General features: G+C 48.7%; 1 protein-coding gene across 4 annotated transcripts; it reads right to left on the minus strand.

Moving 5' to 3' along the window:
* Positions 1–3,331: 3,331 nt before the first annotated feature.
* Positions 3,332–16,683, minus strand: stk11ip (serine/threonine kinase 11 interacting protein). 4 transcript variants are annotated; one of them, XM_034549760.1, is made up of 27 exons: positions 16,521–16,683; positions 16,307–16,374; positions 15,773–15,975; positions 15,612–15,686; positions 15,410–15,505; positions 15,199–15,306; positions 15,041–15,112; positions 14,756–14,885; positions 14,557–14,660; positions 14,397–14,486; positions 14,200–14,241; positions 13,947–14,108; positions 13,758–13,839; positions 13,109–13,612; positions 12,816–13,024; positions 12,591–12,701; positions 11,755–12,001; positions 10,565–10,716; positions 10,242–10,482; positions 9,376–9,488; positions 8,409–8,506; positions 7,751–7,923; positions 5,631–5,715; positions 4,804–4,886; positions 3,828–4,054; positions 3,571–3,728; positions 3,332–3,402 (listed from the first exon to the last, which is right to left on the minus strand). In XM_034549760.1, exons 2-26 carry the CDS (start codon positions 16,371–16,373, stop codon positions 3,582–3,584), a joined length of 3,621 nt encoding a protein of 1,206 aa, XP_034405651.1. In that variant the 5' UTR covers position 16,374; positions 16,521–16,683; the 3' UTR covers positions 3,332–3,402; positions 3,571–3,581. The 4 variants fall into 4 exon arrangements, 2 of the variants coding, with proteins under 2 accessions (XP_034405651.1, XP_034405642.1); XM_034549751.1 differs by having other exon boundaries at positions 7,751–7,926; XR_004611032.1 differs by lacking the exons at positions 3,332–3,402; positions 3,571–3,728; positions 3,828–4,054 and having other exon boundaries at positions 9,351–9,488.
* Positions 16,684–19,327: the final 2,644 nt, after the last annotated feature.

The following is a 19,327-nucleotide window of genomic DNA, read 5'->3' on the forward strand; positions in this document are numbered from 1 at the left end:
GCGTGGCTTCTCTCTCTCTCTCTCTCTCTCTCTCTCTCTCTCTCTCTCTCTCTCTCTCTCCCCCCCTCTCTCTCTCTCTCTCCCCTCTCTCTCTCTCTCTCTCTCTCTCCCCCCCCTCTCTCTCTCTCTCCCTCTCTCTCTCTCTCTCTCTCTCTCCCTCCCTCTCCCTCTCCCTCTGACTCTCTCTCTCTCTCTCTCTCTCCCCCTCTCCCTCTTCCTCCCTCTCGCCCTCTCTCTCTCTCTCTCTCTCTCTCTCCCTCTCTCTCCCTCTCTCTCCCGCTCTCTCTCTCTCTCTCTCTCTCTCTCTCTCTCTCTCTCTCTCTCTCTCTCCTCGCGCACCTAATTGCTCGACCAGCTTTTCCTAATTAGCGCGCGCTCTCATTTGGATTTTTGCGCGTGCGTCCGCGTTCCCGAGGGCGAAGTGTTTCTCAGTGAGGAGCCCGTTCAGCCCGTGTTGACCCCCATGTGTCGGGGTCCCGAACAAGAGGACAAAAGAAAGCTCTCTGATTCCCGCAGGCTCCTGCTCTCCTCCTCCTCCTCCTCCTCCTCCTCCCCGCACCACCTCCACGTAACTCGGCCCCATTCACGAGAGGAGGCCCCTCGCCTGAAACCTGAGATCCAAGACTACCGTTCTGCCCTCCCGACAGAACTATGGGGATCCTATTATACCTTTTTATAATATGACGCTATAATAAATGTCACATTGTTCACTTAGCACACACTCATACCAACCATGATAATATATTAAAGCGTATTTTATGGACACGCATTCCTTAGAAAGTTGCATACACTTTAATATCAGATCTCTCCAAATGCATGCACCCAATTCAGCTGCCCTGCAATTCATTACATGAACGTCTGCGGTGTTGATTCCGCCTTATTAACTGCAATATGTTATTAATATTTACTTGATGGGCAAGTTATTCCCACACCACCTCCTCCCAAATGGTGTGACGCAGCGTATACGTGTATCGATGGACTGCCCCTTTAAACACTCAGAAGATGAACGTCGTTCCAACAGTTTACATTCTTGGGTTTTGTTTTTTTTCCCCCTTTTTCTTGTTGCTAAAAAAGTACACAGAGTGCCACAAACGGCGTAATCGAATCATTTGTCTTTCCGCCGAGGACCCCGCGTTGTCCACCGGGGGGGGCCTCAGCTTGGCAGCCCACCGGGGCCCGGCGGGGCCCGGCGGAGCCCTCGCGTGACTGGCAGCTTTAAGACCACCGTCCAAGAATGTGCAGTGGACTCCACAACAGACTCCTCTCCCCCGAGTTAACGAGAGGACCCGAGATGTTCGTCGGGAGGCTGTGGGAAGTCGAATCGGGCCAGATGTCTGCGCCGGGCCAAGCCTCCGTGGCCGCGGGCCCAGCTTCTCCAATCGGAGCCGAGCGAGGCACGAACTCGTTCACCTGCGTCTCTTTATCCTGCGCTCGAGTCGTCGCCTGCTTTCTTCTCCTTCGCTTTGTTCACCCCGGCAGCCGTATTAAATACCAGAGCTAAATGTCGTCGAGGAGTGGAAGGTGTGACAAAATATGACAATAGGATTATGCATTTTAAGGCTCCAGATTCCTCCCTCCACCCCTGTAGTGAATATATTAAGTGTTTGAATGGCGATGCAGATCGGCCTGAAGCCTTTTCTTTACCGAGAGCACAAATGTTGGGGTTATGTTTTAGTGTCTTTACTCGATTGCTTATTTCCTCCCCCCCCTCCATAAAACTTTGACAGAAAGTCATGGGGTGGAATCGATATGACTCACGGAGGTTTTTTAAGGTCGAGTTTCTGGGCTCATTCATTTGAAAACATATTTTTTTGGGTCCAAAAAAAAAAAAAAAAAAAAAGCATCCTGGCAAGCGTGGAGCAAAAGCTCGGAAATATTGACAGAAAAATACAACAGCAAATGGACAATTAACACATGGATCATATACACAGATGCCTTATTAGAAACAAAGTTGAATTAATTATGTACAATTTACTTCACCATCTACCTGCCCTCATTATTCATGTAAACTGCTTTTAGGCACTTAGTTATTCCCCAAGCTTCACTCCGATAAAGACAAACAGAGCAGGAGAAAACATTACTTCCATTTCTAGTCAAAACAAATCAACAACCCGCCTCCATAAAAGCAGCGTGCGCGTGGTGAAAAGCACTTGAATCCATCTCGAGCGCTTAATATTGTTGACTTATGTTCCAAATTAAATCCCCAAATCCCGACAAGGGTGGAGCTGCTGAATTTGTCCATTTCTTCCGCACACATCCCATAATTCCTTTTGGATTTACCCCCCCAACCTCCCCACCTTTTGGGTTCTTGAGATTCTAGCAGTAAGCATCCTCACACGCACCAGCCGCGACCTTTGACCTTCTCCAGCGGGGACAAGAAAGTGGAAAAGAGGCTCAACCGCTAAATGCTCTGTTGTTCTACTGTTGGGACCAGATTAATGTGAAGAACATTAAAACCAGGCGGCGCAAAGAAAGTAAGTAGTCGCCAGTCACTCAAGTTTTCTTGTGTGTGTGTGTGTGTGTGTGGGATCGGGGGGGGGGGGGGGGGGGGGGAGATCCAGCTCACAGCACATGTGCATCACCGGTGGCTGAAGAAATATTTACACTTTTAAATTGGTTAAGGTACCTTTACACAGCTGAGCCTGGACTCAAACAGAGCTTTGCTTAAGGGGGGAGGGGGGGGGGGGGGAGTTTAATTTGTGTTGTCAATAATTCCAGGATGATTGTCGGACTCTTTGTGACAGTAAAGCTCAAGTGGACTTTTATTGGCGCTGTTAAAAAAAATAAAAAATAAATAAGAGGAAACCACACAATAAACTCACAAACAAACACATTACTTTTTATATTCACTTATACACGTTATTCCCCTGCGTTTATATAAAAATAAAAACAATTCTCTTTTTTTTTTTTGTTGTGGTTAATCTAAATTAATCCCAGGGGGCTAAATACATAACGCACACTGCAGCAGGAGGTTTTTGTACACATTTATATGAACAACAGCATTTAGCTGAAACATCAGAAAGTAAAACAAAAACAAAACCGTGGTTACAAACGAATACAAAAAAAAAAAATATATATATATATATATATATATATATATATATATATAACAGCAACTGTTCATCAAACAAGTTCACAAAGTTCGGGCGTCCTTTTCTGGGTCACGCGGTGCCCGAGACGCATCACGAGACCCTAATTGGGGGAGTGCGGTGACCCTCGATGACACCCGCCTTGAGCCTCGGCCCTTCAGACGCACCTCCGGGCCTCGTGTTGAGCGCGTGATGTCACAACGCGTGTGCACCCTAAGGCGGTCGAGGAGGAGGGGGGGGGGGGGGGGGGGGGGGACGGACGGACGGACGAAAGGCGCGCTCCGTTTCAACCGGAGAACAGCGGGATGGTAACCTGGAGGATAAAGAATTATGCAACCGGTGCTTTCACTGCGCCGCTCGTGTGCCGCATGAACGAGCGCAGTCTTTTATTATCATGTTGGCCTCCGAGCCGATGAAAGCGACGTGCGTAATGGGAGCAGAGGAAACAAAAGACAAACTCAAAAACAAACACAAAACTCACGGGAGTGGTCCTCATGCCCTCCTCCCTCCTTCGTGCTGCTTTGTGTTCAGCTTCACTCCGAACATCGCCTCCCACTGGGCTCTGACCCAGGCCAGCAGACCCTGGAGCAGCTCGGCGCTCTCGGAGCGCACGCACCACGTCCTCTCCTGCTTCACCGTCTGCAAAACAACAACAACAACGTGAAAGTGGATAATAAACAGTCTAGACTGTGCATCTTATCCTGTCCCCCCCCACCCCCCAGACACCTGCATACCGACCTCATCGTAGAGCTTGATGTCCATCCTGCACTGGTCTGAAGGCCACAGGTGGACGGCGCTGACGCAGCTGATCGGGAGCGTTTCTAAGACGTCCACCCCGCCGCTGCTCGGCTCCGGCTTGTCCTCCACCGTCGGGCCGCCGGAGCTCTTCCTCCACTGGTGGTCCTCCCTCAGCAGGTACAGGGTCTCCCGGGTCGCCAGGACCGTCAGCGGCATCCAGACGTCCTCTGAGAGGAGGAAAGGTTCTCTTAACGTCTGAACTTTGCCCTCGAGCATTAAATGGTTTGGATGAAACACAAAGACGTGTTGATTTAGGCTTCTGATTTAGTACGATTAGGTAAACAGCCATGAATCACGGACACGGGACGCTCAGCAAAGATCACTTTGAGTGTTGGATTTCAGAGCAAGCATGAAGGGGGGGTTAGGCAGATCTGGGCATGTGAAAAATTACAGCGCTTGAAATTCCTCGGCTGTGCACGGCCTTAAAACGCGTCCGCTGAAAGCAGACAGCGAGCATGTGCATGTGCACGTGCACGTGCACGCCCGTCACTCGGTTCAGTCCCAACAACAGATTTATGTTACAGTTGTTAACGCCAACCACAAATCACATCCTCTCTGGTTTAATCCCCTTTCTGTTATTATTTATACCATTTAGCATATTTATATTTCCCATAATTTGTGTACTTTCTTCCAGAAGCTATGATCTAGCTTATTCTGTGAGCCAAATGACTGAAATACAAGTGAAACTGTAGCTGCACCGCTATAAAAGTCATTAGCATGAACAGCACTGATTTTCTTCAACCTCCAGAATTCGCCTCTCCCGACGTGTTGATTCTTGAAGTCTTATATTTCTCGTACGTGTAGAAAACTCGAGGTGGAGGAATGCGGCTGCGAGCAGAACCTTCGGCTGATGACGGAGAGATATTTTGGCGAAGAGGATGCTAACGATAAAGATCACGATGTCCGGATTCGTCACCTTGCAGAACGAAAGCCAGAATGTAGAAGAACTGCAGCTGGCCGTCCTCCACGTCGGCCTGGATGTCTTCGCACACGAGGGGCCTGGCGGATCAAAAAGACATCAACAATCACATGCACATGCACCGTGGAGTCAAACGGAGGCACTTCTACATCACGTGGTGGCGTGAACTTCAGGGATAATTGACTGAGTAATCATATCTGACGGAGATCGGATTGTGAAAACACAGATTTGACTTCTGAGCCGTTGAGTCTGTTGCCTGAGGACTAACGGCACGTTTAGAGATGTGGTCTCGGTATGCGTCGCCCGCAACGTGACGCTCTATTGTTTATGTCATAATCCAAGCTAAAAGGAAATTAGCTGTTAATGATAATGATAATAAAGCCCGTTTGCCAGGTTGTCTTCTACGCCGGCACATGTGACTAATAAAAGAGCAGCTGTGCTCCAGGTCATATTAAATTCACGTTGTATAATTGAAATACAAACTACACCAGAAACCACATTCTTCTCTGAAATAACAGTTTCAATAAGAGAACCACATTCCAAGAAACAGACAAATGGAGGTGATCGAGAACGACGCCACACGTGTTACAAGTTAAGATGCGGTTTAACAGTTCATTTAGCGGCGCGGTCCTACAAAATGGAGCTGATTGTAATCAACTAAAGATGTGCCGGCTCCGCGCCGCGCTACAACTCCCTTTAACTCGCACCTCCCAACCACACGCAAAGTGTGCGAAACACGATTCAGACCACATCGAAAACAAACAACAACAAAAAAGAATAAAAGAAAGATGGTCGGCCACGTTCTCGCTGCATCTGGAGCGTACCAGAGATGGTGCTGAGGGCTCAGCCTGGTGGTGGAGATAGACTTCAGCTTGCTGTCGGACTTGTGGGCCATCTCACGCACGATCCCTGAGGAAATGACACAGAAATACTATATATATAAATATTTATATCACATCAAATTGTCTGTGAAGTCATAACTATATATACTTTAATAGTAATTTAAGAAACTAAAGCAAACAAGACAAGAGAGAACAAGGAAACAGATGGGAGGAGTGAGGGAACATTAGTCCTTCTTGGATTTGAGAGGTGTCACACCCAAAAATATCCATAGACTAGAAAAACACAAAAGCCAAACTCCATCTGAGCCTTCTTCTTCTTCTTCTTCTTCTATTGTGACTCCGGTGTAAGATGTCAGCCCTCCAGAGAGTTCGGGGGGGGGGGGGGGTCACGCTCGCATTCACCGATTGTGTGGCGTGTCATCGAGTGTGACGCCGACACAGGGGAGGAGAGGATGTCTGAAGTCTGAATAGATCAAACCAGACTAGAAGACAAAACAAACCCCAAAGCCTCGTCGACGCCCCTCCCACGTTTAAAGAACTCGCCCGGTGTCACGTCTCGGATGCTCTCATCGGACGGCGAGGAGAAACCGCGCGAGCGGTTAAGGACGAGTAAGCGGAGGCGACGGGAACCGAGTCTGCGGACTTGGGGTTGTCGCTCTGGTCTTCGTCAGCGCTGCTGCTGCTGCTGCTGCTGCTGCTGCATCGTCGTCCTCCTCCTCCTCTCGTTTCAGGCCCCAGACTCGCTGGCTGCCTCCACCACAAATCGAGGCGTCCCGCGTGACATCGCGGCGCCCGAGAAAATAAAAAAAAACCCACGGCTTCCACGACCACGTTGCTCTCGCCAAGTCCCATCGAACTCAGTTGGAGTAAAACTCTCACACACTCTCCCGACTCTTTTCTTTTGGCTGCAGACTCCAGAGGCCTCGTGTTATCTCTCATGTTTCAATGAAGCGGTGTCAGATTCAGCTCCAAACAGTTATAACCACATCCTCTCTTCCTCTCTTCCTCTCTCTCTCTCCGCCATTCCAGTTGTGGTTTTCATCCCCGTCCACATGATGGGAGCCAGCTTGGACGATAGACGGGGCTTGTTACACTTTCTCCGTCAGAATATTACAGCTGTTTTTGGAACTTGGAAAAGAGAGCTTTGTCGTTATAACTACTTGGTTATCTTTGAGTTCCAGGACCTTCATGTGAAGGTATTTGGCGCAGTAAGTTGTCCATTTTTTTTGGGGGGGGGGGATCCACCTGAAAGCAAAAACCATCGTTCGTGCGCTTCGCTCGCCTGAAGTCTCGCTGAAAAAAGCAAATCTGGAATCATTTTGGTAGCCGGGAAGAACACAATGCACTAAATGAGCTGTTTATGAATTTAGGCAGAAGAGGAAAAAACGCTCTCAAGAGGACGGAGGCGAACGCCAGAGAAAAGAGTGAAAGAGAGAGAGAGAGATAAGAGAAAAAGCATGTGGAGGAGAAGTGGGGGAACGCATCGAAGATGTCACCCGGACAGAGGATCCAATGTGACTACGCGTTCCTGGGGTATTGTTATGCTGCCCTCTACCAAGTCAAATCAAGAAAGAAATGCACTTAAAAAAAATAAAAAAAAGATGCACGAGATGCTCAACACTGTTCATGTACTTCCAAAAGTCTTCTTGCTTGATTGTGTTTGAGTGAAAGCTGGACAGAGACGGCCTCAGACAGCAGCTGGAGGCCCCAGAGTTGTGGAAAAAGTGCTCTCCTAATCAGCATGTCTGTTAGCTGCATTTGACGTGTGTGTGTGTGTGTGTGTGTGTGTGTGTGTGTGTGTGTGTGTGTGTTGAGTATCGTGTCCCCTGAAAATTGGTAATATGAAACAGGAGCTTTCCCCACAAGTCGTGTTCTGCACCGCGTTTCTAATGGCTGGAGTTTGTCCAAATTAATTTTTCCATATTTTTTCGAGACATTCCAGGCCCGAGCCCCCCCGCGTCTAATAAAAGGTTTTCCTCTCAGCTGCTGGTCCTCCTACGTTGGTCTGGGCAGGATGTGCTAGGTCTGTGTGAACCCAACAGCGTGTGTGTGTGTGTGTGTGTGTGTGTGTGTGTGTGTTGCCAGAGTTTTTCCCTTTTTACCTGTCAAGAAGCCAAAGAAGCGCTTGCAGCGTAGACTGTCCCTCACGAGGAGGGTGTAGGCCACTCCCCCAAACTCCATGTGGATGCTCTGGGAGGCCAGTCCCACTTCCAGGTAGCTGAGCTCCATGATTGGGTGGCTGTCCCGCGTCTGCAGCCAATCGGAGAGCTGGCCTCTGCTGGGAGGAAACGACGTTAGGCATCAGCAGAGCGTAGCGTCGCCGGGGTGAGATGGATTAATGATCTGACACTTGAGGGAGGTGTGACTGCCAGAACGGCACTTTAACAAGTTTGTCGAAGCCAAAGTCAATTTATTAAAATGTTTAAATAATTGTTTGGCTTCTTGCACACGAGAAGTCCCTTCCTATGCTCAGAGAAATCACTGCAACTCTCCAGCAGCGTGGACTTCTTGTTTGGAGGAGAGAAAAAAAAAAGAAAGTGTTTCCTTCGCGTGACGGAGTAAAAAAAAAAAAAAAAAAAAAAACTCCACGGTCTGCAGACACTGAGAGGTCAATGTGTTCTCAAGATGTGACCCAGAAACCTGTGCAGGTTATGCAATGTAATCCAGGGTGTGGAATTACACGCCGGCCCACGATATCTTTAGTCTGATTTAAGCGTCACGCATTAATTAATCCCCCAAAAACACAAGCGCTCCACTCACTGGATTTCTGACGTCATTTCCAAGAAATAGATCCGCTGGTTCGACACCACCAACAGAGAGGGGACCTGCCCCGGCTCCCCAAATTTGACAGCCGACATCTGAAAAGACACACACACACACACACACACACACACACACACACACACACACAGAGAAGGAGGAGAAACATGATGTAAAAAGCAGGCGAGTAATTCTCGTCTGTAAAATATACCAAAACGATCGTCTTTCACAAGCTCTGTGGTGGATTAAAGAAATCTTGCTTCATGTCTCTCTTTTAAAACAACACAAGAAGTAAAAGCACAAGTGGATAAACAACACACAACTGAGATGAATGGAGCGGGACCTCCATCTTTGCGATGAAACTGCAGCTAAAGTGTTGCAGGTCTTGAAACTGTCACCACCCATTCATCTGGAATCCTTTTGGCCATCAGTGAGATACGCGAGAGGGCTTTTTATTAAAGAAACGCCTCCATAAAAGCAACAATAACTGCAACCAATAATACCGTTATATAATAATAATAATAATAATAATAATAATAATAATACGTTCGCTCCAGTGAAGATGTTTAAAAAGCCCACTTTGCTGCAATCTGCTTCGTATTGAGAGCAATGGTCACATGACCCCACGCGCCAATCAGAGTCGAGGACGGTAACGAGGTGGTTTATGTTGCCAGTCAGTCAAACCTGCTCCAACCACACCCAGCGACAGTTTTTAAAGTGTCACACTTAATGAATAAATCACTGAAGCTTAACAAAGAGTTAGATGGGAGACTTAAATGCACAGCCAACAGCTAGTTAGCTTAGCACAAAGACTGGAAACGGGGGGAAACAGCTAGCCTGAAAGAAAACAGGATGAATAAATAAATATAAACAGGCTCATCTCTTATTTCTAATGCTCAGTCTACAATGCTGTTAAGAATATATAAATAAAACTTATGCTACCTGTGATTGCCTCACTCGTACACACCTTGAGGAAAGAGTGAAGCTCCTCCTCCTCCTCCTCGAAGACCTCCACATCCAGGAAGAGCTGCAGCCGATGGTCCACCGCCTCGTAGTCCTCCGACAGCAGGTCCAAATCATCTGTAGACACATGAAACACTTTGTGAGCCGTCGGGTCGAACACGACGGCGAGCGGTTAAAAGCCAACGTCCATCGTTATTAAAAGAATTACTTTATTTCCTCCCTTATATCTCGCATTAAAAGTGACGTTCCTGTCAGACTCGCATGCTTCTTGGCCGTTATGAAACCGTGCACAGACTTTTACTGCAGCATTGGCCAACAGAAGGCTTAAATACATCTTTAGGGAAACGGCAATGGAGCCGATGTAAAACTGTTCGGCGGTGATAAAAGCATAATTTATATATGTTTTCCCTGCTGTTCGGGCTTTCCTCCAAGCAGCAGTCCTGCCAACATCACGGTGTTATTCTGGATGTCAAAGTATTGTCCGTTTGAGGAGGAATCCAGTAAAGCGGTTTCGGGTTTGTTCAAGCTTTTAAAACAAAAAGAGGATTTTCTGTACGTACTGTTGCCTTCTGTATGCATACAACACCCTCTCGCTTACATATCCCATATATTGACCGGGCTCTCATCCATCTGTGAGGACTCTTTCGATGGCAGTGGTTTCAAACCCTCTTTGTACTACTTCAAGTTATCCTAGTTTTAATGTTGAGGATTAAGAGTGAAGAGCAGCCCAGCTGGTTCCACCGGCTCACCGCAGTAATAAGGTGCTTGGTTTAAATCCACCGACGCAACCGAAAAGGTGTTGTGTCGATTCTCGATAATAATAATAAATACGACCCAGATGAACGGCCTATTTCTGAGGTTAAAACCCACCGTTCGGGGCGGACCTTCCTGCAGGTGGGGCTCGGACCTCCGGTGGAGTACCCGTAGCGGTGTAGCGGTAGCTCCCAACCAGCTCCTCTTTACCGTGGTGCTCTGCGCCGTGGGAGAGACTGGAGGCGTCGCCCCGGTCATCCCCGGTGAAGAAGGAGCTTCCCCGAGCAGTGAGGAAGGTGGGCTCTTCTGCTTCGAGGACAGGACTGCTGCGAATACCGCCGCCTGAGTTCTGGCCGTGCTGTGATAAAAGATGACGCATAGGAATGATGAGATATTATATCGTTAATCATTATATTACAGGCGAAAAAGAAAAACCAGACCTCGTTGGCATGGCGAGGGCTCGGGTTCCCGTCGAGACGGTCGCTCTCCAGCGCGGGCGAGTCCTGGATGGGCGTACTGGAGTAGGGAGTCGGATGGCCGGCCAGCTGGACCACGTGATCGCTACCACATTCTGGACAAATGTGACTGTCTCCTGGAGCAAGAACAAAACAGGAAGTTATTGCCAAAAAAAAAAAAAAAAAAGCTTAATACTGGGGTTGGTTAAAACATCTCGACCTGCTTACAACGAATAAGAGGTGCTCCCCCTTGTGGCCTTAATCGGTTAATGCGATGTAATGGTGTGGTATGTTGATGATTTTTTAAACTCATAGTTTTAAAAAGGGAGTTGTATGAGGTAAATCTATGAAAACACTAAATTCTCACAATAGGAGGCCGGTGGACCAGCTGTGTGAAAAGTAAACTGAACAATACAAATAAAGTTGCGTTTTTAAAAATGTCATCTGTGTCCACAGGAAGCCTGCACGCCTTCCTTCCTAACCAGTTTCACATGGAGGGAGAGAAACAGTTTTTTTGTATCTGCAGGGCATGTGTCACTGTTACCCACAAGCAAACACAGCCTAAGTACAGACGCGTGCAAATGGAGGAAAAAAAAAAGAACTAACAAAAGGAGCAAACATCTGCCGAACAAAGCCTTCGTGCATGCTGGAGCAGGTCTTAATGTTGGCTTTGGTTGACGCGCTGGGAGCAAAGGGTTGTTATCTATACGCTGCTAACTACAGAGGAGGTGGCAAGTCAATGAAAGAGGAGAGATGACTTCGCTCGGGGCCGTCTGAAGCCACTGGGTTTGTTTTTGGGAACGCAGACGGACCAATGGGGCTTTGACGTCACCACGTGACAGCGCTCCAGGTGCGACGCGTGACCTGAGAGTTCCTTGGGCACGCTGTGCTTTGAGGGCATTCATTCGTCAAATATTTGTTTTTTTACAGTGCTTTACTTTTCTTTTTTTTCTTCTTCACAGATTCTATTTGAGCCGTCTTGCGGTTTGTTGATTTGTTCCTCCGCCCGTGTAAACTTTGCAAATGCCTCTGACAGCTTGCCAAAGGCATTTTTCTGCTGATCAATAGGCGCGACTAAAATAAATAAATAAAAGAATTGCAGGCAGCGTTTTGAACATTTTTAAATGAGCTGAACAAAATTTAAAAGTGAAACCAAAGTCCCTCATCCCTCTCACCTTTGGTGTCGACGTGATACCCCGTCAGCTCCTCCTCACCCCGTTCTCCCACACCTTCTGGTCGCCAGGCAGCCCCCTCCTCCTCCTCCTCCTCCTCCTCCTCCTCCCCCTCCTCCTCGCGGCCGCCTCCCTTCAGCGTGAACTCTGACCTGCAGCGAAGGCACTGCAGGCGAACGCAGCGGGGGCGGAGCTCAGCGTCGCGCCGCTGGTTTTCCTCCGCCACGTGAGTCAACACGTCGGTCAGAGCCTAGTCAGCGGGAACAACAAGTCACGTAAACGCTTGATTGCTGAACCAGCAAATTTAGATTTTGCCCATAAAATGCATAAAAAGCTATTTCCATAAAACTTCGGAGCTTAAAAAACAGAAACTGTCGGAGCTCCGTGGAGTAAAATCATGTCTGGAACTGCCGGCCACAAAGAGCAGCAACGGTTAACTTTAAAAAGAGCGTCGGGGGTGTTATGCACCTCACTTGAGCCATGCGTCTGCTCATAAAACATTAATTCAAGTCTCTGTATCGGCTCTCTGTGGTAAAAGTGTGTCCTCACAGATTGTGCAACACACAATCTGTGAAGACACACGTATGGTACAGAGTGTGCTGCTCGGTGCTGACGTCACGTTTGAAAACTAATAAAACAAAAGGATAACCAGGCTTGAGTAAAGATGCAAACTGTGAGCATGATCAGACTCGTACGGGACGCAGTGGGTGTTCTCTCCTTTAGGTGCTTGGCTTCACCTCCGTGTACTTTGTTTAGCAGGAGAGTGGACTTGTGTGTCATCTGACAAGATACTAGTCATCTCGGGAAAGGACTCGCTAAAAGAAGAAGGACTCGTTGACCTGCAGTGCCTGTTGCGGGTCGTCGTCAAGCAGGACGTAGAGCCTCCTCCTCTTCTCCCTGCTGATGTAGTCGAACTGGAGCTCCACAGCTGGAAGCATCTCCTCCCTCTCCTGCGAGAGAGAGAGAGAAAAATCAAACATGGTTGAAATCAATATCACAATAAACAACGTTTAACGTGCGATCCACACTGCAGAAGCTCGCCGACCCTCCCGTCCTCCGCTCACCCCTCGGGTCCAGGCCGCCTCCGTGCTCTCCACCCGAGCCAGGCTGCCGAGCTCCAGGCGGCATCTCTCCCGGCCGCGCTGCATGTCCACCTCCAGCACCAGGCCCGGTTTGATGCGCAGGAACACCTCACTCCTCTCGCCCGGTCCCTCCACATCTTCTTCCTCTTTGTCAGATAAGACACCCACAAGCAGCGGGTGACACAGGTCCACTAACAACAACAAAAAGAGAGGAGAACCGTAAGATCCTTTCTGTGTCTCTGTGTCGTCATTATACAGGTTGTTAACCACCCTACCGCCGAGATCCTCCTCCTCCTCGTCTTCCTCTTCCTCCTTGGTGTCTCTGCTCTCTCCTCCAGCCGACCTTTGGGACTCTGGACTGGGCCCGGGTGAGCTCACCACTCCCTGGCTCGCCACCAGGCCGTCCTCCATGGTGGACCGTGAGCTCTGCCCGGGCGGCGTAGACTCCGTCTCCTGGTCCGCATCCGCCAACGTCTCCCATCTGGGCTCAGATGAGAGCGGCGGCGGCGGAGGGAGGACCTCCGGGACCTCCGGGACCTCCGGGACCTCCGGGACACCCGGGGGCGGCGGAGACGGCTGACGCCCGGGGCTGGTGGACAGACGTGCGGTGGCGTCGAAGCCGTTGTGGAGGGGTTGAGCTTGAAGAGGGGGCTGGTTCGTGACGATGATGGAGGGGGAAGAGCCATCGAGATGATGTTGGTACCTCAGCCAATCCTCTCCCAGCTGGTCTCTGAAGCTGGACATGCGCTCAATCTCCTTCTGGTGGGGGAGGACAATGCCTAGCGGAGGAACAACACGTTACATATCTATGTCATAGCTGAATAGGCTTTAAATCTTGATCCCCAACATCACATGCAGCTAGAAAACAGTGGAAAACAGGGATAAAACAATAGATATTTGGGTGGACATGCATTGAAAACCCACTCTGTGAGGAGGACCGCAGCCTGGGCTCGTAGTCTGTGTCACTGGGCTCGGATATGCTGGCCCTCCGCACTCTCACCTTACCCTAAAACACAAAATGAATGTGTCTAGATACACCAGCGAAGAATAAGAATGAAGTGGCTTTTCAGAGAGTAGGTGGACACACGACCATTTAAAAAAAAAATACTTCACCTTGGATTTCTTCTTCCGAATGCGTGAGACTTCTCCGACTGACACGCTGTCACTCAGCTCCCCGGCGCCGCTCGACACTTCCTGGTTACTCCGTTCCGTCGGCATGGCGACCGGAGGTTCGGGCTGCAGCTGGACGACCAGCCGGCCTGGTTTGGGCAGAACCTGCAGAAGAGATGATTTAGGTCACACGGTTTACACACAGAGATATCTGCTTCCGCGGCAAATGCAGATTAAATTAATTGAGAAAACTTACTGATAACTCATACGAGGACAGCGAGGAACCGTCAAGTTTGAGCTGTAAAGAAACGACAAAAGAGGAAACTGCTGTAGACATTATATAGACCAGACATTAATCGATTAATCGCGAAAGCAACCGCTCTTATAACTCTCATTGTTGGTGCTTCAGCATTCTTCCAGTTTGAAGAAAATGGTATAAATGTGGAGACTCACTCGGAGGTTCGCTGCCTTCGGGGAGAGGTGTCGGACGGTGCCGGTTCGGTGGGTCTTCTGGAAGTACAGCGGGTTGCCCTCCAGGTTAAGCTGAAAGAAGACACATTAAATAACACAAACTGAACGGGATGAAAATGGATGCGCGGATTTGTTTACATACTGTGTTGAGGCAGTGCAGCATGGAGAGGGGAGCCAGCTGGGAGTGCTCCAACAGCAGGTTGTAGGCCAGGTCCAAGTGCTGGAGCGAGGACAACTGCTCCACACCTGTCGACACGGGAACCAGCCGTGTAAGTATGCAGCGGCTTCACAGAAACATGCATGCTCAGGTGTGCGATTTACTTAAAATTGTCCGACTTTACCGTTAATGGTCTCCAGTTCGTTGTTCCTGAGGATGAGCGAGAGGAGTTTGTTCCTGGCACTCGGGCCCAGCGCCGGCGCCCTCTGCAGGCAGTTGTAGGCCAGGTTCAAGTGTTCCAGCTCACTCAAGGGCTGAGAAAAAAAAAAGAAATGAGATTATCGCCGGGAGCCAAACAAGACGTCGTCGTCGTCGCACACACACACACACACACACACACACACACACACACACACACACGCGGCGAATATCGATTAAAGTTGAATTAGAATCAAACTAAATAGAAAACCTTGAGAAATTCAGCGCACTCCTGAATCTTGTTGTGGCTTAAATCGAGGGACCTCAGGACGTTCAGTAAACTCTGAGAAAGAAAAAGAGACGGCGGAGGTCAGGCGGAGGTCAGCTGATGAGTCCCGTAAACGATGCATCCGCGTGCATTCGTCTCACCAGTGATTGGTCGAGGCAAACAATGGAGTTGTAGCTGAAGTTGAGCGTGTGCAGTTCCAGCCAAGGCAGCGCGGAGCTCAGGTCACCTCCGCACAGAGAAAGTAGCTCCTGAGACACACACACATGTATCATTTGGACTTTTTTTAATGGCCAGACATGGGATGAATACACACACTTGTCACACTTGCTGATGAATATACTGAGACAGTACCTCCAGGGAGTTGAGGCTCTTTGAACATGTGAAGACCTCCAGCTGGGAGTAAACTCCTCGGAGTCCTTCGAGACAGTGTGGAGGGACTCGCTTCAGCTGGCGTGGAAGAGAGACATCAAATATATCGTGTTTTTTCAGGAGAGGTTACGAGGTGGAAGGAAATAGAAAGACACTGAAGGAATTGCCGTGGTTCGTACTCTACCTCCAAATATTTTAAAGTCTTGAACGGGAAGATTTTCACCACGGAGTGAAGTCTCGTCTCTGGCGGGTTGGTGAGCTGCGTTCAACGATCAAGACACGTCCCGAGATGAAAACTCCAGCAGGGCGACAGGGAAATAAATAAATATACAAATGTCCACTCACCTTGAGGGAGATGGTCTTCTGCAGGACGTCAAACAGGAACTGCAGCTGTAGCAGGGAAGCGGTGTCGGCAGGGTGGGAGGGCAACGCGAGGAAGCCGTGCTGCCGGCTCCTGGACAGCAAGTACTGTTCAAACAGCCGGGTGAGCTGCTGCAAGATGGCCGCCGGCAAGGTCAGCGTGCTGGTGCCGTCCAGCACCAAGTCGCCTGGAGGTTCGGGAGAGGAGAGTCGTTTAACTGCAGGCACAGTGGACAGTGTGTGTGTATGTGTGTGTATGTGTGTGTGTGTGTGTGTTTTGCATAAACAATAATCTAGATAAATAGTGTAATAACAAATATTATGAGATGCAAAATACCTGTGAGTTACCACAAGGTTGGCAAACAAGTTAATGATATCAAACCAATGGGAACTAATTTCCTTCACGCATTAATTACACACACACACACACACGGAGTGAGTACACCCGCTGTCGTTTCGGTTGAATGACGTCAGGGTGACGTCACCCTCGCGGACTGTGAACCCATCTACGTGACGTACCGTCGTTTCTGAGCAGTGTGGCCAAGCCGTGCACGAGGGAGGACTGGCCGCCGTGAGGAGCTGCCATCCTGAAAACACACAACAACAACAACAACAACAACAACAACAACAACAACAACACATCAACACATCATGAGTGCGCGACATCTCTTCATAGACCAGCTCACCGACTTCCTGTCGGGAGAAGATGAAAGGTTAAAGGAAAACGACGCACCTGCGCAGTGGCGGACGAAAAGTAGACCCTCTGACATAAAGTGTTTTCTTCGAGGAGGAAGTGCTAAAGCGGGTCCATTGTTGTGTGTGTGTGTGTGTGTGTGTGTGTGAGAGAGGAACAGCAAACGTCTACCCGGTTGTTGACATCTTTTTCGTCACATGACGAATTGCCTAACGCGCCTACGGTGGCCGCGATGCGCCAATAAGTACGGTCCCTCAAAATAAAGTGGCAACGCCCCCCGCCCCTCGCTATCGTTTCCGCTATTAAATACACAAAGAGAAAAGCGGTGTTTAGTTTGTCTTATTGTTGCCTTTAAATGGAGCTTCATCGCCTGCTGCTTGAGAAAATAGTTTATTTAAACAAAACAACAACAAAAAAGGCCAGTATCAGTGTGTCCTCGTGACGCAATTACTGCAGGCGTCCACTGGGCGGCGCACTTTAGCAAGGATCACAGACTTCACTCTGCACACATGATACATGGTGCAAATAAAAACGTCAAATATAATCCTCCCTACGACCAGCAAATCCACGAAATCCACCCAACCGTATTATGTTAGAAAAGTGAGCAACATGCACGACATATTCTTCTTTTACGCAGATCGAAGCAAACGAGATCTTTGTGTCGACCTTAAAGACAACATGGTGAGTGCATGGACTCGACAGGGGCCGGTTCTACAGGCTCTTGTAGTTGTACCGACCTGAAGTCTAATACCACATCTGCCAGCTGTTGGTCAAACCATATCCGAGTCATGGCACCAATAAAAAAACAGAGCTGGGGAAACCGGTTGGCCTAATGCACTGATTTCTGATTGAAGCAGATTAAACCGAGTCCACAATGTCTTGTTTATGTTCCCTGGAAGCAGAAAGACTCTAAAGGCCCATTAGATGCTTTTTTGCTCAGAAGGTACAGGAAAAAACCGTAACGTCTGCGAAATAGTGTAACGCTGACATCAGCAATATAGCAGGCCGAGAGCTCCGACTTCTGGACCGTAAACCTCGACACACATTAGGAGAGCAGTTTGCAGGTCTTTATTCTGTCTCGTTTGGGGGGATACGTAACGCTGTGGCTCCATAACAAAGATTTGCATGAGCAAATAAAGCAAGAACTTTCCTAATTTGAACACGCATCACTTGTTGCTAGGCGGCAAACAAACACACTTACACTCGGGCACACGCGCACACGCATACGCGCGTGCATGCAAAACAACACGCGCACACCACATAAGCATTTTTTCCATTTGGGACTTGTGATGCGAACATTTCCATGTAAGGATTTATGTGTACTGCAATTTGGTAAACATTTCCATTCGGTGAGATGTTGCACATTGCGCCGGTTGGTTGACTGGTGCACGGGTGAAAGGGAGTCGGGCACTTTTCATACCCGTATGATCTCCTGCAGTCGGCCTATTGAGGACATGAACACATAATCCTCCATTTCCATTATTGTGTCAACCCCTCCAGTTATCTCACGAGCAGTCCGAGCAAAGGGAGCCTTTATTAAATATGATCAAAGCCAAACACTAAACAGTGCACTCATTCATTATCGAAGCCTGAAATATGAACACAAGGATGTCTTTCGGGGACCCGTTTCCGTTGATAAGAAGCCAGTTTAGAGCCACGAGTACACTAATGCAATAACTCAGGAATATGCATTTTTGGATTAAGAGGATATAGATTGTGAAATCATCGGCTTCGTCTTGTCGGTGCAGCCGTCTTCCAGAAGGCGTGAAGAGTCTCGTTAGCATCTTCAGAGAGGGGGACGTGTTATTGTTTAGGGCTGATGATAATAAGCATCTACTTGTGGGAATTACACCACATCATTTACAAAGGATGTCGTAACCCACTTCAGTTGTAAATAGATTTAAGGGCATTTTTTTTAAGTCTTCATTAATGTATTTGTCGACAGCTATAACTCAACATATGAGGTGATTAATGAATACTTGTTGTAATCATACATGAACTTGAAGGGTTGTGATTTGGGTCAAAGGCCGGACAGAGTTTCGGGGACTCGCTGTACTCTAATTAAGAAGCCGCTCTCTGTATACTTACTGTACTGCACATCAAGTGATGCCATACCCTCCTCTGTCAATGTGGAGTTTACCCAGAGTTTATTTGTACAGTTCCATGGGGAGGAATTGAAGTAACTGACCTTGGTGGGGATTCCTTTGCACACACACGGGCAGATACTGCGGCCTGCTGGGCCCATTAGCCGGTGGCCATCCTGCTGCTTTTCCACCCCCATGATTTCATAAGATGACATGGTTCTTTGTGCAAACAGCCCCTCTGGGCATCCTCCTGACCCCCCAAAAACCCCTGAGATACAAGGCGGCGTCCAATGTGCCCTCCTCACGCCGGCCAAATAGAATTAAATCAGGGGGCACCCACAAAGCGAAAATAATCTGCATTTAAATCTGCGCTTCTATTTCTGGGCCCTTGGATAAACACCGATCAGTCTGCCGCACTGGACGGGGTTAATAGGAGCCTGTTCGTAAAAAGGTAAGCGCGACACCTCAAGGCTTGGCCTCACAGATCGATAGGAAACATTGCTCAATACGTGCACACTGGCATTACTGTGCACAGGCATATAAGTCGGTAGCAGCTGGTAGGGTTTAATTGAGTGTCGATGGACATGTCTGGCACGGCGGGGAGGTCTTTCCATGTAAGGAATGCTCTGCACATAGTCCTTTTGTTTGTTTGTGTATTTATTTATGCATTCTGGGAGTTGGGGCCGACTGCACTGATTGAAACAAACACGCCACAGTATGTATGGCGATGCAGAGTCCTCCAGCCAGCGAGGCAGCTCTAAG

The sequence above is a fragment of the Cyclopterus lumpus genome, chromosome 2, assembly GCF_009769545.1.
Source record: "Cyclopterus lumpus isolate fCycLum1 chromosome 2, fCycLum1.pri, whole genome shotgun sequence".
In the NCBI taxonomy this organism is placed as follows: domain Eukaryota; kingdom Metazoa; phylum Chordata; class Actinopteri; order Perciformes; family Cyclopteridae; genus Cyclopterus; species Cyclopterus lumpus.